Genomic DNA, 26,503 nt, shown 5'->3' on the forward strand with positions numbered 1-26,503 from the left:
TGACCCCCACTGTGCCCCCCACCCTGCCCCACACTGTGCCCCACACTGTGCCCCACACTGCCCCACACTGTGCCCCACACTGTACCCCACACTGTACCCCACACTGTACTCCACACTGTGCCCCATACTGCCCCACACTGTGCCCCACACTTCCCCACACTGTGCCCCACACTGCCCCACACTGTACCCCACACTGTACCCCACACTGCCCCACGCTGTGCCCCACGCTGTACCCCACGCTGTGCCCCACACTGCCCCATGCTGTGCCCCACACTATACCCCACCCTGTACCCCACACTGCAGGCTGTCTAGCACCCTTAGTTCCAGTTACGGTGGCGAGGGAAGAGCATCTCACAGGTTCCAGAGCGCCCCTTGGGGAGGGCGGGCAGCACCGCCTGGGCAACAGCTGTGACCTAGGTCCATGAGCTGTGCGGTCCCTCAGTCACGGCGGTTCCTCGAGCCATCGCTGGTACTGCGATGAGCTCTCAAATCCCTCTCCCTCTTAGCTGCTCTCCAAGGCACACGGAAGACCGCATGTGCTGGAAATTCCAGGGCCCTGCGCCAGAGGGGCCGGGTTCCCCGAAACCAGACTCCTCGGTCTCAGGAGCCTTACACCTCGCTGCACTTCAGAGGAGGCCACATGTCGGGGCTCAGATGAGGAAGGACCTCTTCACTGAGCAGGGAGGGGCTGCAGCTCCTGCGTCAGTTCAGAGGCATGCTGACCCTAAGAGCCTCCCGGCAGAGCAACGGGATGCCGAACAGCCTTCCACTCGGAACTGCATATTTAACGGATAGGCTTTCCAGGCTCTAGTGGAGAGGCTCTCCCCAAGTGCACGGGCATGCTAGCTAGGCTCTTAGCAAAGAGGTTCTTAGAACACCAATGCATTAGAAGTGACGGGAAACCTGGTTCAACTTTTAGGGCTCTCCGAAGGAAAGACTGATTTTCACAGATCCACTTCCAGTCTCTACAGACTATCATCTTAAAAGGGACAAACTTTTTTGCCAGAAAGACAGAGATGGAGAGACAGAAAGTGAGAAATCACCCCCTGGGGAGACAATCTCTTCTCCTCCACTCTCCTCTCAGAATCTTGGGCACGCACACGTGCTCAGCATGAGTTTGAGCCACCGGATCCGGGACTCGAACCACGGTCAACTACATGGGAGTCCACTATTGTAGCCATTACATCATCTGCTGGTCCCAAAAGGGTCAAAGTTTTATTTTATTTTTAGGTTGTTGCCTTTGGGTACATGCACTTGCTAGAGGGAAACAGAGACAGAGAGAGGGCAAGTGAGAAGTCACCCCCCCAGAGGGGATGGCCACACCACAGTTCCTTCTCCTCCATTTTCCTCTTGGGATGGTGGGCATGCATACACTTGCACCTGGTGCAATGTTAAAGCCACCAAGTCTGGGATTCAAACCATGGAAGGCCGTGTAGGAGTCCAGCACCGCCATCACCACAATCACCTGCTGAGCGAAGGGACAAACATTTTAAGAAAGACAAAGGTTCTCGTATAGCCAAATGAAGCCATCGTACATGTGCGATATCTTGTGCCCTGCAGAGCACTTTTCCTGCTTTGCATTCTCCCAACAACCCCATGAAGATAAAGGTGCAAGAATCACCATCCCCACTTTACTAAAAAGATGGATATAAAACCATGTGGTTACATGTGGGGAGGAAAAAGCAGTGAGTTCTAATGCTGGTCAGAAAAAGTCTAGAACAACTCTCACATGGAGGGGGAGAAGCCTAAAGGATTTTTAGCTGAGAGTGAGTTGTGGCCACCAAAAATCTCAGTGGGTTCTCGGTGTGAGTTAACAGAAGTAAATAGAATTAGAGTGAATTAATAGAAGCAGGAGGTAGAGGTCCAGGAGAAGGAAGGTCGCGGCCCTGCTCTACGTGCTGGGAATGCTTCCTCCCGGGGAGGAGGGCCTTGGCTGGAGGGCCTGGACGCAGGAGGGAGCAGAGGAAGGAGCCTCAGCAGGGCCTTACTGGCAGAGGGGACATCTGAAAGGGGCATGGCCTCCGTTTGCAGATCTCTGAACTGTTACCGCGGGGAGGGGGAGTTCACTTTTTGTGTGCACCCAGAGAACAGAACTAGAACGTGTGGATTCTTACAACAAAGATTTGAACTCAGTAAAAGGAAGCGTTTTGTGATGAGCATTCTGTTGAAAGGCGGAATGTGTCGCATTGTGAGCCCAGGAGACCAGCTAGCCAGGCAGCGCGATTCTGGGAAGGACGGTCTGTCATTGGGTGCCATATCTCAGAAGTCTGTCGACCTTCGGTTCTGTGGGGTTTAGATCCAGGTGAATATAGGGGTCAGGAAGGTAGTTCACGGTCCAGCTTCCTTCCTTTTAAAGGACTCTTGATTATCTTTACCCAGAGGCCTCAGAAACATGTAAGACAACATTTGGAGTCGCAAGACCTTCCTTTAAAAGAATGGGAAAGGAACTGCGACTTACTCCTACATTCCTCAAGATAAAACACACATGCACACGTTGTAATCATGGGCCCTTGTGTAAGAAGTACAACATTTTAAAATAAGTTTATCCTTCAGCAGGTGTCCAGGCAGTCCTGCCAAAGCTTGGAGATTCCTTCCTTCCTTCCTTTCTGTTTTTGTCATAGGCGTGTGTGCTTGCCAGAGAGACAGAGAGAAGGAAATTAAGAAATCATCCCCCCGGGGGTGCTGGCCACACTGCAATCCCTTCTCCTTCATTCTCTTCTTGGGATCTTGCCCATGCACAAACACATGCCTGGTGTAAGTTTCACATCACCAGGTCTGGAACTCGGACCACAGTCAACCATGTAGGAGTCCAGCATCTTAACCATCATGCCACCTGCTGGCCCGAGATTTATTTTTTAAATAAAGCTAATGAGATATACTGAAAATAAAAGATTGGAAAAAGATAAACCTTATAATCACTAACCAAAAAAAAAAAACTGATGTGACTATATTAATATCAGATAAAACAGGCTTTAAGAGAGTAATGAATACTAAAGCTGATGATAAAAGGGGCAGTTGAAAAGAAAGTCATAACAACCCTAAATTTGTATGCATTTAATAATGTATCTTCAAAGGTCAGCAGATGGCATTATGGTTACATCACTGGACTCCCACATAGCCAACCATAGTTCAAGTCCCAGACCCGGCAGCTTGAAACTCATGCTGGGTGTGTGCGTGTGCATGCCCAAGATCCTGAGAGGAAAATGGAGACGAGATTGTGACATGGTCATCCCCCATTGGAGGTGATTTCTTGCTTTCTGATTTCTGTTTCTCTCTCTCCCTCTCTCTCTGTCTCTCTGGCAAGTGCACACGCCATATATATGTATGTATGTGTGTGTGTGTATAGTATACATGTGTGTGTATATAGATATATCTATACATACACACACACATATGCCTTCAAAATATGTAAAACCAAAATGGACAAATCTAAAGAAAGAAATACACAAACAGAAGCATAGCTGGAAACTCCAACGTCAATGAGTAGCAGACTGAGCAAGCAGGTAGAAAGAAGTAAAGGTGTAGAAAATTCGGCTAACAGTATTAGGCAACGTGACCTGATCTCTGTGTGTAGTCTTCTCAAGTGCACCAAGAGCATCTCCCAGAGCACAGTGTGTGCGGAGCCATGAAGCAAGTCTCCAATCAATAATGATGAAAATTGCACAGAGTGTGTTCTTTGACCACAGAAATCAGTCACAGAAGAATAACTGAAAAGTCGCCATATGTTTGGAAATTAAACTGTACATTACTAAATCGAACATGGGACAAAAAGAAATCACAATATATTTTCGAAAATATTTTGAACTGAATTATAATGAAGATACAACATAGCAAAACTTGTGTGATGCAGTAAAACTGCTATATAGGGAATTCGTAGATATAAAAGCACACATTAGAAAGAGAAGAAAATCAGTTATGCTGAATAAAGTCTACATAGACCTGCACATGTGTGGCCATTTAATTGGTGACAAAGGCATTATTGCTGGGCTGGCCCCATGGCCTCATGGTTGAAGGAGCTAGAGCCCACATGGCTGACCATGTGGGTTCAATTCTGGCCCCCGTGGCCTGAAAAATGCACTAGGCACATGTGTGTGCATGCCCCAAATTCCAACAAGATGGAGAAAGAAGGAGAAGGAACTCCAGTATGATCACACCCCACGTGGGGTCCTTTCTCCCTCTTCCTCTGTCTTTCTTAGTAAGCACACTCACCTCTGGTAAAGTTTTTAAAAAATAAGTAAATGCAAGTAAATTAGTAGGGCCAGTAGGTAGTGTGGTGGTTAAGGCACTGGACTCTCACAAGGCTAATGTGGTTTGCGTTCTGGAACTGGAAGCTTGCTTTCTCACGTTCCCTCCCTCTTCTCTGTCTCTCTCTAGTGAGCAAATGAAAAAAGAAGAAGAAAGGGCCAGCAGATGGCAAAGTGATTATGTTACTGGACTCCCACATGGCCAAGCGCAGTTCAAGTCCCAGACACAGTGACTTGAAACTCACACTGGGTGCATATACATGCATGCCCAAGATCCCAGGAGGAGAATGGAGGACAAGGGAGTAATTATGGTGTGGCTATCCACTCTGGATTTTGGGCATACCTGTGAGTCCAGGACTCAAACCATGGTTGGCTGGATGGGAGTCCGGTGACATAACCATTATGCCACCTGCTGGTCCCAGACATCTTTGTTTACAAGGAAAAACCAAAAAAACGTGAGTAGGGGTTTGTTCTGTCCCCGCTGCTGTGGGACAGAAGGGCCACTGAGCACATGAAAGGCGCATGACATCACTACTCACCAGTGAAATGCAAATTAAACCGTTAGGTTGTCGAGAAAGTCGTGGCACATTTTTCTACGTTTTCCTATGCGAAAACGCACATGAGTTTCCGACAACCCAGTCCAGCGAGCCCTGCACACTCACCACAAGGCCAACACGGAAGAATGAGCACCCAGTGCTGTCGGGCGGACTGAGCTGTGTAGTGGTGGGAACCCAAGCTGGCGCAGCCCACCCGTAACCACGCCTGGATGTGTGCCCAGGAGGAACGGCGCCTGTGTCTACTGAGAGACACGTACGAAATATTCCTAGAGGTTTTATTCATGATAGCCAAGGGCTAGGGACCCATCAGCAAGAGGCTGGAGAAGTATCTATGGTTAAGTGGAATGCGATGTAACAGAATTCAGTTCTGATGCACGCAGTGTTCAAGAGGAAGGAGAAGCCAGTGACAAAGAACACACGCTCTGACCCAGTTCTGTGTAGCTGAGGAGCAGGTGAAAGTGCAGGTCAGAAATGTGGGTATCTGCAGGAGGTGTGGGACAATCGAGGTAGTGCCAGTCCACGTGGGTCCTCGGCCGCCTTCTGAGCGGGGTATACACAGGCGTGGCATTTGGTAGGCGCTGAGCTGTCAGCTCTGCTGGTAGCCCAGGCGCCCTGGATGCCACCCCACAGATGGTCAAGTGACTGTCAGCTGTGTGTCACCCGCACATGTGTCCAAAACACACTGATCAGACTCTCCTTTTGTAGAGGCAACTTAGAAGTACCTTTCCAAGTAGTAAATTTAAGATGGAGCCATTCTCCTTTTTTTTTTTTTTTTTTGAGAGTTGTTTTTTGTTTTTGTTTTTGTTTTTTTTGCTATAGTGCGTGTGCGCTTGCCATAGAGACAGAAAGTGAGAAATCACCCCCTGGGGGGATGGCCACACCGCAATCCCTTCTCCTCCATTCTCCTCTCGGGATCTTGGGCACGCACGCACATGCGCCCGGTGTGAGTTTAAGCCACCAGGTCCAGGACTCAAACTGTGGTCAACTACATGGGAGTCCAGAGACATAGCCATTATGCCAACTACTGATCCCCCAGCCATTCTTCTTATAAGGCAAATGTGCTACAGAAGCGCATCTCCAAAAGAGCATTCTGTGCAGCATTACTTATTTATAACATTATCTTCATTTGACACACGAGGAAACTGCTGTAACTCATCTGAGGTTATTCGACTGCAAAGTAATAAAGCCAGGATTTTAACCCAGACCCGTTTGACTGCAGACCTTCTGCCCTCCTTGTACTTAGCACCATCTTTGACTTGAAAGCATCTGGGACTGTCGGGGCCGTGTGTGCCCGGCAGCCAGCAGCACGTGGGGGCAGCCTTCCCACTCTGGGTGGGGTGGGCCAAGCTGGCACGGCAGACCAGCCCTCTGTGTGGGCCCCAGAGCCCAGAGCTCTCCGCAGCAGGAGTGGCCTCCCGAAAGGCTCCCTGCCCTCTCCTATCTAACGCCCAGACCTTGCGCAGTCAGGGCCGACTCCCACGGCTTCCAGCAAGGCCCAGACAGGGTGTCGGCTCAGGGAGCAGCGCGGACGCCCCAGGTCATGCATGCAGCTTCTTCTCCAGTTCTCACAGTCATTCACTGTGTGACTTGGGTCAAGTCCCTCGTGCTCCCTGGTCCTCTAGTTTTCCAACCATTAAAAGAAGTCGAGTTATGGAACCAGCAGACGGTGTAATGGTGACGTCGCTGGACTCCCACGTAGTCCAGTGCTGTTCGAGTCCCAGACCTGGTGACTTAAAACTCATACTGGGCGCATGTATGTGCGTGCCCAAAATCCCAAGAGGAGAGAGGAGGAGAAGGGATTGTGGCATGGACACCCCCCCAGGGCTGTGTTCTCACTTTATGTCTGTCTCTCTGGTAAGTGCATGAGTCCTATAGCAAGAAATCTCTCTGAGCAAAACAAGGACTTGAGTGAGACCATCTCTGGGGTCCGAGTTCCTGCAGTGGTTCTGTCAGCCACCCCTAGTCCACATTCTGAGTGGACGTCAGCCTCCCTGCAGCTCTCACCCCCCTCCCACCCCTGCAACCCCTTCTAAGAATGTAACCAACTGGAGCTCCCCGGCCTGGGCTCCTCCACCTCACCTCCCCAGAACATCCCCTCAGATACCCAGAGATGGCAGCTTGTGACACACCAAAGGGTCTTCTTTTAATTTTCTTTACCATCTCTCGACTGTTCACGACATCACGTGTTTTCTCAGCTTTTTGCCACTGAAAGTGTTTTCCTCTAGCTTGGTGATTTTTTGTTCTAGTTTTTGCTATAGAGCATTCACACACTCACCAAAGAGCGACAGAGAGAGAGAGAGAAGGGGAAGTGAGAAGTCACCCCCCGGTGGGGATGGCCACACTGCAACTGCATCGCCTCCATTCTCTTTTTGGACTTTGAGTACGTACGCACACATGTGTGATTTTCAAGCTTCCAGGTTCAGGATTTGAATCGTGGAGCCAGACATGTAGGATCCAGCTGCCTTAAAGTCCATGCCACCTGCTGGCTCTGTTGCAGTTTTAGAATGTCACTAGAAGTGCGTCACCAAAAAGCAAGAACAAAAACTGTGAATGCAGACCTTCGGATATGGATGTACTCGGGCGGAATGGAGCAAGTTCCTGTCCCCCCCCATCTGGTCACTAGGCCTCTGTTAGTGTGCGCTGAGGCCTTAAGAGCTGCCACAGTCTCCGCCAGTTCCCGTCATGCCTGTACTCCACAGACCCCCAGCCCTTTTTCCGATGACCCGGGGTGGATCTACTGGCCCCAGCTCAGCTGCTGTGGGTAGCTGTGTGTGTGTGAGCCTGCCCTGCTAGGGCGACAAGCGAAGGTAGAGGGCCACCCCGGGGCCTGGCCAGCACATCATCCTGTTCACGTGTAGCAGTGAAGTAAACACTCCCCGGCAGAACTGGCGCTCGCACAGTTTATCTCTGTCGCCGAGAGGAAGACCCAGACCCCCCGCCTCACAGAGCCACGTTTGCCGTCCTCTCCTGGACTTCACCCAGCAGCACAGCGGTGTGGGGCAGGACGGAGCGCCGCGAGCAGTCCTCGCCTTAGTGCCCCGCCAGTGAGCAGGTGTCCCGGCCTCGCCCTTTGACCTCTGAATCTCTTGCTGAGTTCACCTTCCTGATGGGGGGCCGGTAAGGGTCTCAGGTCACAGCGCCCTGGGGCCTCAAAATCAGGTGATCTTGTTTCTCTCCTGCAGTAAAAGCCTTTCCTTAGCATCTGGACAGCTGGCCTCCCAGCCTCACCCGGAATTGCTCGGAGCCCATCCCTAGGCACGTGGGGTGGTGTGGCTCACACCGGCAGCCCCGGGCGCCAGGAGCTCCGCAGGCTCGTCGTGTGCCGTTTTCTCCTCACCACACCTCGCGTAGCCGGGTCACACTCCTGTCCACCCTACAGCACTCATCGCTCTGGGGTGTCGGCACACGTGGCTTCCAGCACGTGGGAACAGGGAAGAGCTCCACGCTGCGTCTGCTGCAGGCCTCCCCCCGCCCTCACTGGCGCCCCTCACTCATGCAGGTCTGAAGTATCTGCAAATAATTCTCTTCATTTAACGCAGACAGACCTGGTGTTCCCTTCCCTGAATGTCAGCAGGGTTCCGCTCTCTGATCTTTCCCATCAGGGCTGCCATTGATACTTACAGACTGGTGAATAGTAAAGATATTGATCATGGGGTCAGCTCCGTGGCCCGGAGGTAATGCGCTGCCCCGGGAAAGCCAGATCCCACACGGCGACAGTGGTTTGAATCCCGGGCCCACCCCCCTGTAACCTACAGGCATGCCTATGAGTGTCCGGGTCCAGGGGGCTCAAGACCTGGAGGAAGGGACTGGGAGTGATCGGACCCCATAGAGGGTGCTTGGCTCTTCCTCTCTCTCCCCCTCTCTCTTTCTGTCTCTGTGTGCATGCATGTACTCTGCTACGAATAAATAAAAAAGTGTTTAAAAAACAAGGGAAGAATGTGTATTTGTCACATTAACTTTTTCAGTTAGTTGGTTAATTTGCCACATTACCCTTTCCAACTTAGCCTTGTAGCGACTCACTGTTTATTAACACTTTATACACACTGGCCCTTGCAGAGGCTATGGGAGCTCAGACGGGAATTAGGAAAGACTCTTGCGTTAGGAGCTTTGTGTACGGGAGATAAGATAAATGCAGGTAAGATGTCACGCTGTGATCACAGTAGCACCGGGGGGCCACAGAGCCAGTCTCAGGGCATCCCCACTTGATAATTGGAGGAACTGAGCCCCACAGAAGTGGCCGGGGGGCCACAGAGCCAGTCTCAGGGCATCCCCACTTCATAATTGGAGGAACTGAGCCCCACGGAAGTGCAGGAACCACCTCGCGTGGACGTGGCTGAGAGGCGGGGTCAGGGACAGCACCCAGGGAACCTGAGCGGCTCAGGCCATCGCCTCGGCAAGTTGCAGCTGCACAGCGTCCGAGTTAAATGGCCTCGGGGCTGTTACCCTCTGCCCTGGCAGATGATGGCCTGAAAACTCGCCTGAGCACAGGTTCCCTTTTCAAGCCCCACCCACCTCTGTCCTTGCGCTCCCTCCAGCTCACTTACGTTTCGTTTATTTACATGCGTCTCTCTTCCCCTCCAGGTTGTGATCAATTACTCAATCGTGAAAGGGCTGAAGTACAATCAGGCGACGCCGACCTTCCACCAGTGGCGAGATGCCCGCCAGGTCTACGGCTTAAACTTTGCGAGCAAGGAGGAGGCGACCACGTTCTCCAATGCGATGCTGTTTGCCCTGAACATCATGAACTCCCAAGAAGGAGGTACGAGGGGTCTGCCTGGGCTGGTGCCGAGCCCTGCCTTGCTCAGCTCTGCTGTGAGCCGTGTTTATCCTCGCACTGCTCCGACCTGGAGCACGCGTTCTGTGGGTTCTCAGACCCGTGCCGTCTCTGGATGCAGAGAGATGTGAACAGTTTGAGGGGGCGAGAACAGGGTTGTACCTTTCTGCCTCTCGTGCCATGTATCATGCGTGTGCGCTCTGCTCTGGAGAGCTGCGTATCCAGATCTGTCTCACTTCACCACGGACTCCCACGTTCTGGAATGCGTGTTTGCGGAGTCGGCCGAGAACAGACAGCAGCCCATTCTGGAACTCGGTTATCCGTCCATATGTTAAAGAAACATTTGCTCAATACTTACTGATTGCAAGCACCTGGCTAGGCAAGACGGGATACGAAATGAATAGCACCCTTCCCTTCAAGGCAGTTGGTATTCAGGGTAGGCAGATCCATAAGCGGCCAACCGTGACATGCTGTGCTGTGTGCCTGGTGAAGGGATGTGCACGGTGCCCAGGAACACAGGCGTGAGTAACCCTGCCCAGCTGGGCCGCCGAGGGCACTCAGCAGCACTGTGACGCCTGAGGTGCACTGCAGAGAGGTGGGGTCACAGGGCAGAAGTGGCAGTGGGCATGCTGGGCCTGGGGCACGGGTCGGAACCAGGGAGGTGAACTGTCTGGACTGGGGGCTCGCCAGGGAAAGGCCTGGGTACCTGGGAGACGGGCAGGTGCGATGCATGGCGTCTGGCAGGCAAGGGGTGGGCAGCAACAGATTTCTAAGCAGAGCAGTTCAAGCAGAAAAGCAAGTGTGCGAGGCTTTTCTTGGACATCCCCGATGGGAGCTTTAGAGGGAGGATTGAGGCCTTCCCAGGCGCGGGGTCTCGACTGCCTTGGGGGTGGTCCTGGAGGTGGCTAGAGCTCTTACCTTGGCGAACACGCTGCTCGTTAAGGACTGGGCTGGGAGTCACTGCGCAGTTTCAGTCTTGGTTCCGCCACATTCTAGCGGGAACCTTTGGGTCGGTCACTCGACTTTTCTGTGCCTCAGTTTTATCATCGGGTGTTTTTACAATTAAGTGCAGAGTGTTTCGCAAGGCCCTGGCACATGTGGTCACTCGAGGTTCACACAGTGTTATTGCCGTCATGATGACTGCTGCCCAGAGAGGAGGGAGAGGCGGGCGTGGTGCTTAGGCCCCTCTGATTTCACTCATGACGGAGAGTGCGTGCACAGGGCGGGGGTGGGTAGGAGCACCCCCACGGGGTCTTGCTCTAGGACCCCTCCCCCCAGTTCATCAGGAGCTTGGGCATGCACAGCCAGCTCGTTTCGGGCCACCCAGGCCCAGGACACAAACCTGAGTGGACCAGGGGCTTCCAACACGGCCATTTGATGTCACTGACTGTGCCACCAGGCAGGGCTGGAGAGACAGCTCTTCCGTGTCTCCTGGGCCTGGCCTGTTGGACTGCAGCATGCCATTTACGTGAAGAGACCTCATCTGCGCCCCGCAGGGCACACCGTGGGCACTCATAGCGCACTCCCTGCCGTGACAGGGCACCAGGTCTACGGGTTTTCTGGGTAAACCTCGGGAGGTAGGGATGCCTCTCTGCCGCTGAGCACCCGAAACAGCGCAGGGACCTAGCGAATGTTTACCAAACCATCTTCCTTTCCACCCGGCACCCTGAGCTTTGTGGTAAAGTGAGCTGAGTTTCCGACCTGACTTACCTCGCCGGCCCCCAGGATGTGGGAGGGGAGCTTTATTTTATCTGTACTCAGATATACTGAGGGCAAAAATAAGGTCTTCACTTGGTCAGACACCTGACTGTCAGAGAAGCGCCCACATTCAGTAAGAGCTACTAGTTACTGACGTGGGAGTGCTGGGTGATCAGCAGCCCCTGTGTCGGTTCTTGTCCAACGATCACAGAGTTAGAGATGTGGACAGGAACCGGAGAGGACAGTAGGCAGGGTTTTCTAGGGAAGGGGAAGCTTCCAGGCGCAGTGGAAGGGGTGCAAATGGGTTTCCAAAGAGGACCTGGAGGTGAGGGGTCTTTATCGAGCCGCCCGTGCGATGGGTGGCTCTGATAGGAAGTGGGCTTTAGAAAATAGTTACACGTCGTCTAAGTGATTTGTCACCCCATTGTTTGTGGGGTCAGCGACCACAGCACCACAGTGTCTGTACTTCTGAGAACGCAGTTACTAAGTATAAGATGTTGCCTTAGCTATGGTTGCTTCCAGCCCCAGGGCAGCCAGCTCTTGGCTGTGAAAACTTAGCCACTGTGACTCCATCTTGGCCTTAGCCTGTCTGTGTGCTCAGTATCCCTATCTCCTGTTTCATAGCAAGGAGTCGTAAGTTCTTTAGAGACATGTAAAAGGGGCGAATATCGTACATTAACCAGACCATAGAGAAAAAGCACAGAGACTTCATTAAAAGGGGAACACAGTAACCCCCCTTTAAGGGCCCTCACCTATCTCCCTGTACGTGGCCTAGCTCCTATCTCAGTGTGTTACTGCATTCACCAGAGGATCTCAGGTAGACCAGTTAGCTCACCCGTTTTCAGGTGATAAAGCCATGACCTTGAAGAGGAAATGACTCACTGGTGGCAGGCAGCGAGCTGGACTCGAGCCTAGACCTCCCACAGTTGTGGTTGAAGGACTGCCTTTGTGGGGTTGGGGAGCTTGCGGCTGGTTTGGTGTGGGGTGACCGTGACGGTGGCTTGGAAGCTTGCACTGGGAGGAGCATTTGCCCTTCCCTGACCAGTTGGCCAGGGCCTTCTTTGCAGGCAGGGCGACCCCGGAGCCCGCTAGCTTAAACTTTCTTCAGCTGAGGTGTGAACACCTGATCAGAAGCGCACAGCTGGTGAGTCGCCGCGTGGTGTACCCCAGCTCGCATGCCACACCCAGGTGGCAGTAGAGCCAGGTCTGCCCGGAAGGCTCCCTCCCCACAAGCCCCGCCCTCCAGGATGGGGGCAGCCCGTATGGCAGGGCAGTCCATATGGTAGGGGAGCTGTGAACTTCACAAACGGAATCGTGTGCTGTGTGATTTTTCTTGTCTGTTTTTTCTGCTGGGCGTTTCATTCGAGGGATTCATCCCTGTAACAGCTCTTTCTCACAGGGGGGTGTTCCGCAGTGTGACTGTGTAGAAGGGGGCCTGCCCACCGTGCTCCCTGGAGGTCAAGCCCTCCAGACGTCATGCAGAGCCCAGGCAGTCGCTCCCCGCCTCAGCCCACCAGCTCCTGCAGGAGGCCTGCTGCCAGAGGCTGGTGGACTCTGTTCAGCCCCCTGCAGTGGGAAGCCCACCTGCAAGTCCCACTTAAAAGTTGTGGAGAGGATTCGAGGGTCCAGGACGGAGCCTGGCACCTCATAACACACCACCAACACGCTTCCTCTGCCCACGGGACATCCAGGCCTGTGATGGGCGTCGGGTCGGGTCGGGTGTCCTGGGACGCTGTTGGGCCATGGCCCTTTCTAGACCTCGCCTCCTCAGGCCAGGCCCCGCCAGCACACAGCCCCTCTCCCTCCGCGTGTGGCCGACGCTAGCGCAGGCTCCTCTGGGGTTGGGGGCCTTCTGAATCCCAGGCAGCCCTGGCAGCAGACGTGTTTGCCCCACACGGACTGCACACCCTCCTCCGCCCCAGGTCCACAGCCGATCCCCCACACCCGCGAGGGAGCCCCAGGTGATGGCCCTGTTGTCCAGGCCAGGAAGCCGAGACTCCGAGGGAGGGACTTCCCTGTAATCTCACGCAGCTTGCACCGTGTGCTGACGATGGCCCAGGCATGCGGCCCGTGTCCGTCCCCCTGCTCCTCTCTGCCTCCCAGGAGCGAAAAGCCCTGTCAGGCCAGGACTCAACGTGATTCTAGACACGGACAGGGTGCAGCGGCTGTGTGCTGCCGCCTAACTTCTGCACGGCAGAAATACTCCGGCATGAAAGGACGCGCTGACCCTTGCTCGTGGGGCCCGGCACGGGGAGTGGAGGAGCCCTGAAGTGGCCTGCGTCCCTCACGTACCACCAGGCCCGGTGCCTCCCACGTCAAGGACGTCCGCGTGCACCGGGCTCCACCCGACATCGTGTGAAGGTCCGGTAACGCGATGTGGCGGAGAGCGTGCTGAGCATCCACCTGCCGTCCCGTTGCACCCGTGGGAGAGGGTGGTCTTTATGCCGACGCGCTCTGTGCCGTGAACGTCCCTGCGTGTGCCAACACGCTCTGTGTCGTGGACATCCCCGTGTGCCCCCACACGCTCTGTGCCGTGGACGTCCCCGCGTGTCCCGACGCGCTCTGTGTCGTGGACGTCCCCGCGTGTCCCGATGCTCTCTGTGTCGTGGACGTCCCCGTGTGTCCCGACACGCTCTGTGCCGTGAACGTCCCCGTGTACCTGTCCAGTTACTTTCCTGAGCAGAGTTATCTGTCTACACCTGCACAATTGTGTCTATCTTGCCAAGTGCCTTCCAGAGCGACGTCCTGGCTTACGCTCCGTCTACACCCGTGGTGTACAGGAGCCGAGCATTGTACTCTCGTTCATCTTAATCACCAGAGAGAAGAGAAATCACATTTTCGTTGCCATTTCTGTTTATTAGTAAGGGTGAACCTTTTTCTTATAGTAATTGGTGATGTTGTTTTGATTTGTTTCTGCATTTCCACAGTAGCTTTGAGGAAGTGCAGCGCAGCGTGGGGGCACAGCTCCTTGCACCGTTAATCATGGCTCCATGCCTTCCCAGCCCAAAGCACAGGTGTACTGATGACAGGGATTGTGCGTCACCTTGGGCTGATGCGCGAGGCCACCTCCCATCACATGGTGTGTGCCAGGCTCACGGCAGAGTAAGTGCGCTCCCTGGCAGTGACGGCCGTGCTGCCCACGTCCTGGGAGTCGTGCTGCGGCCAGACCTGCCGCAGGACCAGAGCAGAAAGCGCTGGCTTCCTCGTCTTTCAATGCTGGGCCTCGCCTTGCCCTGGGGACCATCTCTCGTTTAGGGCCCAGGACGTGCTGGTGGGTCTCAGCTGTTCCTCGGGGGCTCCTCGCCTGGCTACTGAGAGCTGCGTGGCGGCGTGGCGGAAAGGCGTCCGGGAGGTGAGAGCCCGGCTTCTACAGAAGCACAGCAAGGAGGGCTGGGAGCTTCTCCGCTTCCTCCCACCTCCCCGTAAAGGGCTTCTGGCCAGGGCGTCTCTGCCTGCTGAGCCCGGTGCCACCATCCTGGTGTCCTCTCCTCAGAAAAAGGACTGGAACCGGAGAGACAAGATTCCGTGGCTCCGGTTTGAGAGCTGTCATTTTAAATCATCCTGGAGATTGCTTTAAGAGAGAGAATTCCAAACATCTGCCAGGCGTGGGCAGGTTTGCACAACCCAGGATCTGAGACGGCCCACCTGGCCGGGCACCACGTAGAAAGGCGGAGTCCTGCAGCTGCCGGCGCTGAGCCTTTTCAGACACTGTCCCCCACCAGAGCGTGTGCTCCCTGTCTCCACCTCCAAGTCCGGCCTAATGCTCTCCGTCGGGAGGTGGCGCCTGCTGCCCCACACAGCGCGAGCCCGTGGAGAGCCCCGCCCCTCACCCTCGCCCTCCTCTTTCATGGACATCTCGTCATAAACTGGCTAAGATCCCTTTCGATGGGGACACGGTGGCCATGCCTTAAAGAATCAGTAGGGGCTGCCTGCCCTTCGTCCTGCTTGCTGCGTGCCTGTCCTTTTCCTCACATTGCCTGTCACTGTCCCGGGGAAGAGTGCTGCGTCCCCGCCCCAGGTCAGGGGAAGTGCCCTCCCTGAGCTGCCCATGCTGCTGTCCACACTCGCCCCCTGTGCTGCTCAGTCTCCCACGATGCAGTGTGGGGACGTGCGTGACCTGTTCGCTGCTGGACCCATCACAGTGCTGGCCCCACGGCACCCGGAGAGCGGTGGAGTGTGGAGGGCCCATACATGCGCTCCTGCAAGTGGGGCTCACGTTTCCATCCCGTGTTCTTCCCAGGCCTGCACACCACAGATGTACCTGTGTGTGTGCACACGCATGTATATTTGTGCGTGTGTGTACGTGTACATGTGTGCGCAGATGTGTACTGGTGTGTGTACTGAGCAGGCACGCTCTCCCCACGCCCGGACCCCTGACTGTGACATGGAGTGTTAGCATGGTTCCTGCCTCTCTGCTGTCCTGAGGCTTAGCTGACAGTTCCCATGCAGTGCTCCAGACAGCTCGGACCCACGAAGACTCCCTAGGAGACGCTGCTCAAAAACCCACAGTGACCTTGGGGTGGCGCTGGGCGGGGCAGTGTGTTGCTGGCTGGTTTGGGACTGAGCAGCCCCAGAGGACTTTGCCTTTGAATTCCCTTAGAATTACTGTGTGGCTGTCTACACCTCCTTCCTCCCTGCCACACCTTCAGCCTCACCTTAGAGGCTGTGGCTGCTCTTCATCTCGCATTCAATTAAGTGGTTCTTAACGAGGACAAGACTGTCCTGACACATGCAGCGCTTCAAGACCCCACGTCTGTATTGGTGACATTCAGGTGGGGATGAGGTAGCTATGCTTTAAAACAATAACACAGCCACAGTGGGGATGCCGGCCTCGACTTCCGCCTCTCAGCAGTCTGGGCTTGTTGGAGGAGGTGCTCTAACGAAGTCGCAGCTGCTCCATGGTAGCCACAGAGCGCCAGATACAGCATTCCCTCATGAGCCGCTTTTCCGGGCATGTTCACAGGTGGGAAGGATCTCGGGTGTTAATGCGGCGCCTCCCCACCCCGCCTCTATATGTACCTTTGCAGCTACTTCCCTAGCTGAAGGGGAAGGAAGAGGGAGCCAATCACAGGGCTTTGCAGGCCCACAGGGCCCCAGAGGGCCCAGTGGGACATTTTCAGGGACATCATGCCAGGTCCTGTGCCCTGGCCACCCCACCCACCTGGTGCACCAGTCCATCACACTGCCCAACCTGTTCCTCAGGACGCCTCTCGGGCTCAGGGCCCCAGTAGCCTGCTTGCCCTGTGAGAGCGGACCTGTGCTGTCTTGATCATCTGCCTCTCCAGAACGTGTGCAGGCGACCCCCTGGTGGCCAAGTCCGGAAGCTGAACTTGTCTGTTCTCTCAGGAGTGGTGCTCAGAGGTGGGGCAGTGCTGCTGCTCTGTCCAGGGTGCGGCGTGCGGTTCCCTGTGCAAATACAGTCAGATTGGAGACTCAGAGAGTCTCCCCCGCCCAGGCAGCTGGATCCCACACGGCCTCCTGTGTAGTTCGAGTTCCATACCCAGAGGCTTGAAAAATATACTGGGCAAAGGGATCGTGTCAGGGCCATCCCTCCCCCCGGGATGCTTGCGCTCTCTCTCTCTCTCGCTCTCTCTCTCTCTCTCTCTCTCTCTCTCAGTGAGAACTGGGTTCTCTAGGGGAATAGAGGCCAAGATAGAGGCAGATTGGAAGGAAAAGCATGTGCATCATCTAAGCTCCATGCCCACCCCACTGCTCGCACTTTACCTGCCTTGTGAGGTAAGTAAAGGGAAAGTGGCAAACAAAAAAAAAAAAAAAAAAAAAAAAAAGCCCTGCCCGTTGTCTGGCCTGTGAGCTCTCGGCATGTCCCTACCAGGCCGGGGCACACCAAGTCCCCGGAACAGCCTGCAGCCCTCGGTTCCAGCCCCTCTGTGTGTGTGAAGAAGGCTTCCATTGGGCCGCCTCTGGCTCGTTGTTGCCCTGGAGTGCTGTGGCAGGGCCTGAACTCATCAGCCTCGGTTCCCCTCTTCAGTCTGTCCCCCCTGCCACCAGGCCCACAGCCCTGCGCTCTGGCTGGTGCGTGCCCTTTCCCTTCATCAGACCTCCAGCCAGCGTGAGCTCCCCGCCAGCTGCCTGCAGACACGCTCCTGCTCAGCCTGCCTCCAGGGGGCTCTGCTCATCCTTTGCCTTCCTGGGCGCCAGGTGCACCCGGGCGTCTCTCCCCGTTGCCCGTTCGTCTGGTTGCTGGTGTAGACTGTGAGCTCCTCGAGGGCAGCCGTCTTGACTTCCTCATGCACCTGCAGCTTCCAGGAGAGAGATCGACACTGCAGAGCTGCCAGGTGCATGAGCTCCCGCGTCATCATGTGCTGCTTCCTGCCACCACAGCTCCCTGCAGACCCAGACGGAGCTCCCGAGCGAGCACCCACCAGCCAGCAAGCCTGTGAGACTGGGCTCAAGGTGAGGGGTGCTATCTGTGACTGAGGGCATGGTCAGCGGATTGTCTCACACAGAAATCGCACCCGTCACCTTGGCCTGCCTAGCGCCGCCCCAGAGGACGGAGCCGCCTGCCCAGCCAGCAGCCCCTCCGGAGGACCTCAGCGCTCTGTGCTGAGACACACGTGCTGCTGAAGGAGCATCGGGCGTGGACGCAGATGGACCTGGGGCCAGGTGCCAGCCATGCCGAGAGCATGCCCTGGGGCGGGCTGCTAGCCTTTCCGAGGGCCGGTTTCTCTGTAAAGGATCCCCCTACCTACCTCACAGGACTGTTGTGAGGGTAACCCAAGAAGCTCGTGGTCTATAAGCTGCGTAGCGATGTGGACTAACTCTGTGTTTGGTTTTCAATCATATGCCAAAGTAACTGACAGTGCCAACTCCTGTGGTTGTGCCAATATCCCGTGCTTTGGAAGACAGACGGAGGCCAGGCTGCGTGGGCAGGAGTGGGCTGGGAATGCTTTCAGAGGGAGACGGGCTTGAGCCAGGCCCTGTGGGGGTGTGGGAGCAGACAGGGAGGCTCTATCAGGGCGGCATGGCCTGTCTTGGTGGTTGGGGAGCTCAAATTGAAGTCTGAGAAGGGCCCTCTCTGACCCGAGTCTCCCCCTGCACGCTGGCAGTGCTGAGCACCCCTCCGGGGCTTGGGCTGCTGGGAAGCCTGCCTCACGGTGCCTGCCTGCTGCCCAGTGCGGGGCTTGGCGAGCAGCCCCCTAAGGAGCGCGACTGTGCTCGGCACAGGAGACTGACAGAAGTGGCCCCGACTCTGGAGCACGTGACAGGGTGCCATGCCCTCACTGCAGGCTCCTCTCCACACCCATCCCACGGAGCAGCTGAGAACCCTTTGGCTTCTCCACCCTGAGTCTCCATTGCCTCATCCTGAAAACAGACAGAACCACCACCTCACGGGGCTGGCGGGAGCTGGGAAGCGAAACTGGTGGGGTGTGTTCTGTAAGCTGGGAAGCACGGTGAGAACACAAGCTGTCATTCTGGGGGCTCCACTCCCTGACGTGTACAGAGGCTCAGAGATACGTCGGAGCCCGCCCCGCCCCTGGGCCCCTGTGATCGGACACGTGTGAGGGAGGGAGCCGAGGCTAGGAACAGGTGGGCCCAGGCCCATGGACAGGCTTCGAGTCTGAGCTTGGAGGACAGTCAGACTCAGGGACAGAGCCCGGACTCTGCGTGCTCAGGGCTGGGGTCCATGAGCCTGGGCCATGCTGGGCTGGGGGTGACGCTGGGCAGATGCAGTGCCCTTGTCACCCTGATCTCCGTCTTTGCTCTCTCTAGCCTCTGTGTGAGAACACTATTAACAGATCCCAAGGAGGGCAGGTGAGAAGCCGGCCTCAGGTCACCCGCCCGCTGGAATCAGTCTCCTGATGACCGTGGTAGGGTTTGGACAGAAGGGCAGGGCGAGCACCACATCAGAAGCAGACAAGGGGAGGCCAGCGTGTGCTCGAGGGTCCATGTGTGTTTCTGCGTCTGCTCTCTGCTCCAGGAGCGAGGGGAGACTGGCGGGCGTCAGCGCATCCTGCGGAGGGGGGCCCAGTGCTCAGGGACCTCCAGCTGCTGATCCTGGAGGTCACTGAGGGGGGCAGGGGGCTGGAGGCGGCGGTTGGGGGACTAGGCCAGGCAAGGTGGCGGTTTGGAAGCCTCCACCCGGGAGTGAGGGTTTCCCGTGGAAAATGAGGGGAGCCACAGTAGTCCCCCGGCCGAATGGCACGGAAGAGCCCTGCTTTCAGATGTCATCAGCACACACAGGCTCAGTGGGGCCAGCCTGAGCAGAGTGCAGCTGGGGGCTCGTGGAAAGCCCCCAGTAGGAGAGCACCCGCACGGACCTCGATGGGCCCGGTGAGCATGTACCAGGACAACTTACAGGAGAGGTGGGGTGTGGTGAGCAGCGGGGCACGGGGCAGAAATCAAAGCTGAAGTAGGGAGGTGGTGTTGCTTTTTGAGAGGGTGCTGAGAGTCCGGGCTGGTGCCACGTTTGGGTGTCCCACAGGTATTCTCTGCACTTATTCCATGGCAGCCCCGTGGCAGGTTCCAGGGCTCAGAGAAGGCTGAGCCGTGGCGGCCTCTTTGGAGGAACTCCAGGCCAGTGGAGGAAGTAGGTGCCCATGACACCAGTGGTGGGTGCATCGGCCGTGGGCAGGGTCCTGCAGTAGGCACAGGGGTGGGAGACGGAAGCAGCTAGCACTGCCACCTGAGGACAAGGGACAGTGACACAGGGCAGAGGCTGCTGACTGGGGTTTCTGGACTCCAAGAGCAGGCCAGTCAGGGACATGTGGACAAGCCTTACGGAGAGAATGCACAGTCAGTATACCCACAGGTGTGAGCACTGAGGCCTGGGCGTGGCCATACGTGGGGCGGCGGGAGGAAGGAGGCTGCTGGGGTGGGAGAAGTGACCCTGTAGGCCCTGGAGCCAGCCCCACCGGGAGCAGGAGCAAGTAAGGAGTAAGCAGACGTGATGACCAATGAGAGACCAAGGCGCGGAGGGCAGGAAGGCCTGGAAGGGTGCAGTGCTGGGGGTCTCCACTGCCTCCCCTGCCCCCTCAGCCTCCACACGTGCCTGTCCACCCAGCACCCTCAGGGATCAGAGCCACAGCGGTTGTCTGGCTGCCAGACACCTGGTGTCACCGGGCCTGTGATGAACCCCCACAGGGGTCGGATGGTCCTCCAGGGCCCCTGGAGCTTGCTGGAATCAGGTAGACTGCAGGGTTCTGATAGGTTAGCTGGGACGCATCATTAAAGATTGAAGTGGTGAAGGCCACTGGATGGCTGGGAGGCGTATCAGTTACACTGCACAAGCCCGGCGGCTGGGGAGGAAGAGGTAAGTGGCCAGGATGCTGCCAGGGGCACCTCCTGGACTGTGCCGAGGACCCCTGCCCGTAATGGTCAGCAGGGAGTGGACCTTCCACTGCTTCTGCTTCTGCCACTGTGACTGCACCGTGCTCTGCAGAGTGAACTGTAGGTGCCGGGAGCTCTTCTTCCTGCTTCACTCCCACCTGCTGGGGCGGGGGCGGGGCGCCGGACCTAGGGTGAGGATGGGTCTAGGGTCGACTCGCGGGCTTTCAGTGGGCTCCTCACCGAATGGTGGGTGGAAGCAACAGCAGCACTGGGCAGAGAGAGACCTGGCCTCCTGTCCCAGCCACACCATTGCCTGGACGTGCATGAGACCTCAGCAAGCCACTCCACCTTCTGTACTTCAGTTTCCTGTCTGTAAACTAGGGCTGGGAGACTGGACAGATTCGCCCCAAAACATGCCAGGGGCTCTGTGAACCATGGTGTGACGGCTTCTCTCGCAATGTATTCAGTCCGAGGCACACCTCGCACTAGCTCTGCGTCCTGCTGCGTGGTTGCTGAGGTCCGAGGCACACTCACGCTAACTCTGCGTCCTGCCGCGTGCTTGCTGAGGTCCGAGGCACGCTCACGCTAGCTCTGCGTCCTGTCGCCCCAAAACATGCCAGGGGCTCTGTGAACCATGGTGTGACGGCTTCTCTCGCAATGTATTCAGTCCGAGGCACACCTCGCACTAGCTCTGCGTCCTGCTGCGTGGTTGCTGAGGTCCGAGGCACACTCACGCTAACTCTGCGTCCTGCCGCGTGCTTGCTGAGGTCCGAGGCACGCTCACGCTAGCTCTGCGTCCTGCTCTGTGCTTGCTGAGGTCCGAGGCGCACTCACACTAGCTCTGCGTCCTGCTCTGTGCTTGCTGAGGTCCAAGGCACGCTCACGCTAGCTCTGCATCCTGCCGCATGCTTGCTGAGGTCCGAGGCACGCTCGCACTAGCTCTGCGTCCTGCCACGTGCTTGCTGAGGTCCAAGGCACGCTCACGCTAGCTCTGCATCCTGCCGCGTGCTTGCTGAGGTCCAAGGCATACTTACGCTAGCTCTGCATCCTGCCGCATGCTTGCTGAGGTCTGAGGCACGCTCGCACTAGCTCTGCGTCCTGCCACGTGCTTGCTGAGGTCCAAGGCACGCTCACGCTAGCTCTGCATCCTGCCATGTGCTTGCTGAGGTCCGAGGCACACTCGCGCTAGCTCCGTGTCCTGCCACGTGCTTGCTGAGGTCTGAGGCACACTCACGCTAGCTCTGCATCCTGTCACGTGCTTGCTGAGGTCTGAGGCACGCTCACGCTAGTTCTGCATCCTGCCGTGTGCTTGCTGAGGAAAGGGAGACTTTTCTGTGCTTGGGGAGCACAGCCTGAGTGGGACCAAGCAGGTGGATTGGATCAGCCTGTCCTGGAAGCCAGGGATTTGTTTCCAGCTGGGCCCTTGGCTGGCCGTGACCTCGGACAGTCCCTGCCTTTCCTGGGCCTCGGCAACGTAGCTGGCGTGCTTATTTGTCAGAGGTGGAAGGCTTCCCTCTCAGGAGTATCGTTTTTGGTGCCTCTCACCCTGGGCCTGGGCCATCTTCTCCCTCTCTGGGCACGGTCTCACCTGCACTTCTCACCTCCCAGCTCAGTAGGTCTTCTGGCTCTTACTCACAGCTTTACTCACTGGTCCCCGTGGAATTGAGCAGGGACTGCTGGTGCCAGGGCCCAGGTTGGAGGACCGGCTGCAGGACCTCAGCAGGTGACGCTCAGCTGGCGTGACTGTCTCAGGGAGACGTCGGCCTGCTATGAGCCTAAATTCGCATAGTAAGGACCCTTAGAGGAGACACCAGGAAACACACCGAGCTCCTGCCACAGGCCACTGAACCAGCAGCACTGTGGGGAGGTGATGGACTAGCTGCTACTGAGGCTGTCTTCTCCACTGGTTTGAAACCCGGAGGCAGAGCTGGCCACTCGGCCAGGGCTACCTAGTGCTCTGTGGTGGACAGAGCCCTGGGCTAGGGGACGTTTGTCTCCCAGAACTGGGGCCGGCCCAGTTCTGCCACTTGCTCCTGTGTGCCCCTCACCAACCGGCCCCACGTGGCCAGACCAGGGCTTACTCCAGGTCCCAGACTCCACGCCCATGTGGACGCCTGTAGCTGGGCAGCAGGGAGGGTAGCTGTGGAAAAGTGGGGCCTGGGGATAAGAGGGGAGGCATGCCAGGGAACCCCCCTGGGGAGGCTGCACCGTCTCCATCCGAGATGGTGCGGGGGAAGGGACTGAGCAGGGCTTGGGACTCTGCCCAGCCCAGCCCAGGTGGCTGTCGTTTGCTGGCCAGAAATTCCATCAAGCCTCATTGAGCAGGTGCTGATCCTTTGTCTCTGGCACTTCCGGGAGCTCAGGTTCCATCCTCCAGGGGATGCCTTTCCCACAGAGATGGACTGGGAGCAGCCGGCCCCTATGTCCCTGAGGAGCTGGGGCTGCCGTGCCAGGGCCTCGGTGAGGTCCGCGCCGGGTGGGCAGGACTTTCTCAAGAGGTGGGGCAGCAGTGACTCACCTTCTGCCCACCTGAGGCCACCAATTAAAATGGAGGGCCTCGGACAAGAACCTGCAGGGTCGTGCCAGCCCGACACCCGCTGGACCTCCCTGGGAAGAAGCTGCCCTCAGGGTCTCCTGGCCACTGCACACTACTGGACAGAGCTTGCCAGTGCAGGAGGAGCGCATTCCTGTGATCCCAGAGTAGCCGCTGCTGGCTCCTCGGCCCGTCTCCTTGTTCCTGTGGCGCTGTCGAGATCTGGGGCTAAATGACCCGTCCTCACTCGACAGGAAACCGAGTCCCAGAGGTTGGGGGACCCCCACGCACGGCCTGCTCGGCGCAGCCCCCTCAGAGGGGGCCACCCGGAGGTGCACAGCTGGGACGGGAAGGCCCGGGGAGGCAGGAGTGAGGGAAAGGAGGCCAGGAGGGTGCAGGCCAGCCCCTCTGCCCAGGCACCAGGCTGGCACTGAGGGCCGCCTCTGGCCCTGACAGCACTGGGGCGGTTCTGGGCAAGACCATCTCAGCCCGTCAGGAAGAAAACTTTCTGCCAGCGAGAGCCATCGGCCCACACACTGGGTCAGACTCAGGGGCCCCCAAGGCCCTCTAGGGCCCTGAGAGCCTGTGAGCCGATCCGGATCCGTCTCCTGGCGCACTTCTGCCAGGTACCACCAGGTGGGCACAGGCAGCGTGGCAGTGGGTGCCGAGAGCCCACATGTGCCACACGGAGTTGGCCAGGATGCTCAGCACAGGGCTCCCCGACTCTCAGGGCCTCCCCGTTCTCTCCCGTCCTCCCTCCTCCTGCAGTCACAGTTAACTGGGGGTGCGTCAGCACTGGCTCTCTGGTGTAAACCTGGCATGGCTTCCACATGCTCGGGCCGTGAAGATGGTGCCTCGGCTCTCTAGAGTAAGAGCTCACAAGCGGGGCTCCTGGTACGCGTGTGCCGGTTGCGAAGTCCCTGGTACAGGGCCTTGTATGTGGCGAAGCAGATGCCCAGTCACTGGGCTCTGTCTTCCCTGCCCTGCCCCTCCCACTGCTGGTAGCCTGCAGTATCTCACCTCCTCCAGGACCCCCAGGCTCGAGACACGGTCCAGTTCCGGCTGAGAGCTTTGGCACCCCAAGGCTGCTGTTAATCTAAGAGTGTGTCACCTGCTCCAGCGTCAGCCCCTGGCTGGAGTTCTTCAGACTGTGTGCCTGGGGCCGGACACTCATGCATTCAGCCATCGTTCATTGGTGCCCGCCCGCCTGAATCCATGGTGGTGTGGCAGTGGGGAGGCAAGCAGAGCAGAGATGTCCCTGGAGGGCAGGCACGGCTCAGTTGGCCTGCACCCCTCCGCCTGTCTCACCTGCGTCCCCCCACCTGCCTCTCACTTGGCCCTCATCTCTCACCTGTCTCTTACTTACACCCCCAGCACGTCTCACCTGTGCCCCTCACCTGTCTCACCTGCACCCTTTCACCTCTCACCTACACCCCTCACCTGTCTCATCTACACCCAACTCATCTCTGACCTGTGCCCCTCACTTCTCTCCTGTACACCCTACCTCTGACCTGCAGCCCTCTTACCTGCACGCCATCGCTTGTCTCTCACCTGTACCTCCCTCCCCTGTCTCTCACCTGTGCTCTCTCACTGTCACTGTGTGTCTCATGGCAGGACTCAGCACTGTCAGTACCCCATAAGGAGGGGCTCTGTGCACCTGGGCTGCCATGACCTGGGTCTGTCCTGTGACAGGCACGTATCTCAGCCCCTCGGCCAGCTGAGGAGTGGGGAGGGAGGGTCGTTCTCCTGGAGCCTCGAAACATGCCCTCCTTGCCCCTCACCAGCCCTCCCTACCCCTTTCCCTGCACAAGGCCAGCTTTCTCGATTACAGTATCTCACAGGGAGGTCCTCGCCGCGAGTGCCCTCTGAAACGGACAGTGTGCTTACCAAGCGCAAGCCCACCTCCTCCTTGGAGCCGCAGTCATTAATGTCCCTGCCTACCCAGGACAGGGACAAGTGTGGAGGGGCCTGCTTCACACCCTGGCGGGCCCCAGGTGGAGCCACCAGCAGGGAGGAGCTGGCCTCTCCCACTGCTCACTTCCCCCACTTGGAGGGGCCAGACCTCTAGGCTGCACGCCCTCCCCCAGCCACCACAACCAGGTCTCCCCCACCTCAGAAGCACCTTGCAGCAGCCAGTAGGGCCCAAGCACCACAAGCCTTGGTCCGAGAGCAGGGACCAGAGCTAGACCAGGTTGACAGGGACAGAGCCTAGACACGCGAGTGGCCTCAGCACCGGAGTGCAGCCCTAGAGCCCCGCGGGGTCCAGTCGTTTCAGCTAGAGCCCGGGGCTGGTACCCCGCCGGCAGCCGGGCAGCTCAGGTGGCCCCCAGAGCAAGGGGCCAGGACATCATGTGTCCTCCTGCCTTGGCAGGGATAGGGTGGGGACAGTGCATGGACTCCAGGCCACACCTGAGGACAGCCTTGTCCGAGGACTGAGCCCGAGTCCGGCTTCTCCTGGTGACCTGGGAAGGAGGCTGCCCCGCCATCTTTGTTCTCGAAGTCAGGGCCAGTCTGACTTCACGATGAGGCGGAACTTAAGAAAGGGCATTTCCCTGGTGATTTGTTTCTCACTCTGCCACTTGCTGTTTTGAGCGAGTCACATGACCTCTCTGGGGTTCCCTTAGTTGTCACAGTCCTCATGGGAGCTGTCCGGCTGGTTGTGAGGATCAGGACTCAGTTAAGTCAAGAGAAGTGTCTCCTGCTGTTTGAGTAGTGCTTGCACATTCATCCCTGAGTCCTACGAGCAAAGAGGGGGGGCCCCAGTCCCTGGGGTTGTCACTGTTACTTCGTCCCCGGGGAGGTGTGAGGCCTCTTTCCCAGGGTCCCTGCCCTAGTCACTGTGGCTCTCTGAGTCTCCTGAGTGACTGGCCAGGAGAAGGAGCAGTCCCCCACAGAGCCCTCGCTTGCTCGCTGGCACGCATTCACACAGACCAGGCCTGCCTGGGCTCCTGCCCCAGAGAGTGTGGCCCGGAAGGCTCCGTGCCAGTGCAGAACGAGGGCCGCAGGAGGCCCCGTCCTCACGGATAGCCCAGACCCCCGGTGCAGGCCGCAGCCCTTCCAGCGCCAAGGAGCCCGGGCACCAGCTCACCCAGGCCTGGCTGGACCCCAGCCTCTGCCCTGCATACCTTTGCTCTGACAGTGAGGTGAAATGGACCCAATGGGTCAGCAGTCCGAGTCCACTGGGGTTTCAGCTAGAACAGCTGTGGGCCTGGGCAGACCAGAGTCAGGGTTACAGGGACAAAGGGACAGTGGCAGTGAGGGAGCAGGAGTGGCAGCTGCACTCAGTGGGGCCGGGAGCTGGAAGGCAAAGCTTTTAACCAGGTATGGGTGTGGCTCTCGGTGCCAGCTCAGAGGGAGTGGAGGGCCGCCCAGGCCTGGGCAGCAGCCATTGGGGGGGCGCGCGTCCCCC

At 57.4% G+C, this 26,503-nt stretch overlaps 1 protein-coding gene and 1 non-coding gene across 2 annotated transcripts in view; both read left to right on the top strand.

Annotated features, from left to right (window-relative positions):
• The window catches only part of EVL (Enah/Vasp-like), a 52,160-nt gene that overhangs the window by 1,621 nt on the left and 24,036 nt on the right, over nt 1–26,503 (top strand). The window contains exon 2 of the mRNA XM_027776373.1: nt 9,383–9,560. Within this exon, the coding sequence (XP_027632174.1) occupies nt 9,383–9,560 (178 nt within the window). The remainder of the gene's footprint in view (nt 1–9,382; nt 9,561–26,503) is intronic.
• On the top strand, nt 17,691–17,753 carry MIR342 (microRNA mir-342). Its single transcript, NR_129377.1, has one exon. It is a non-coding gene; the product is annotated as a microRNA mir-342 (primary transcript).

The sequence above is a fragment of the Tupaia chinensis genome, unplaced genomic scaffold (assembly GCF_000334495.1).
Source record: "Tupaia chinensis unplaced genomic scaffold, TupChi_1.0 Scaffold000671_1, whole genome shotgun sequence".
NCBI classification, from domain to species: Eukaryota; Metazoa; Chordata; class Mammalia; order Scandentia; family Tupaiidae; genus Tupaia; species Tupaia belangeri.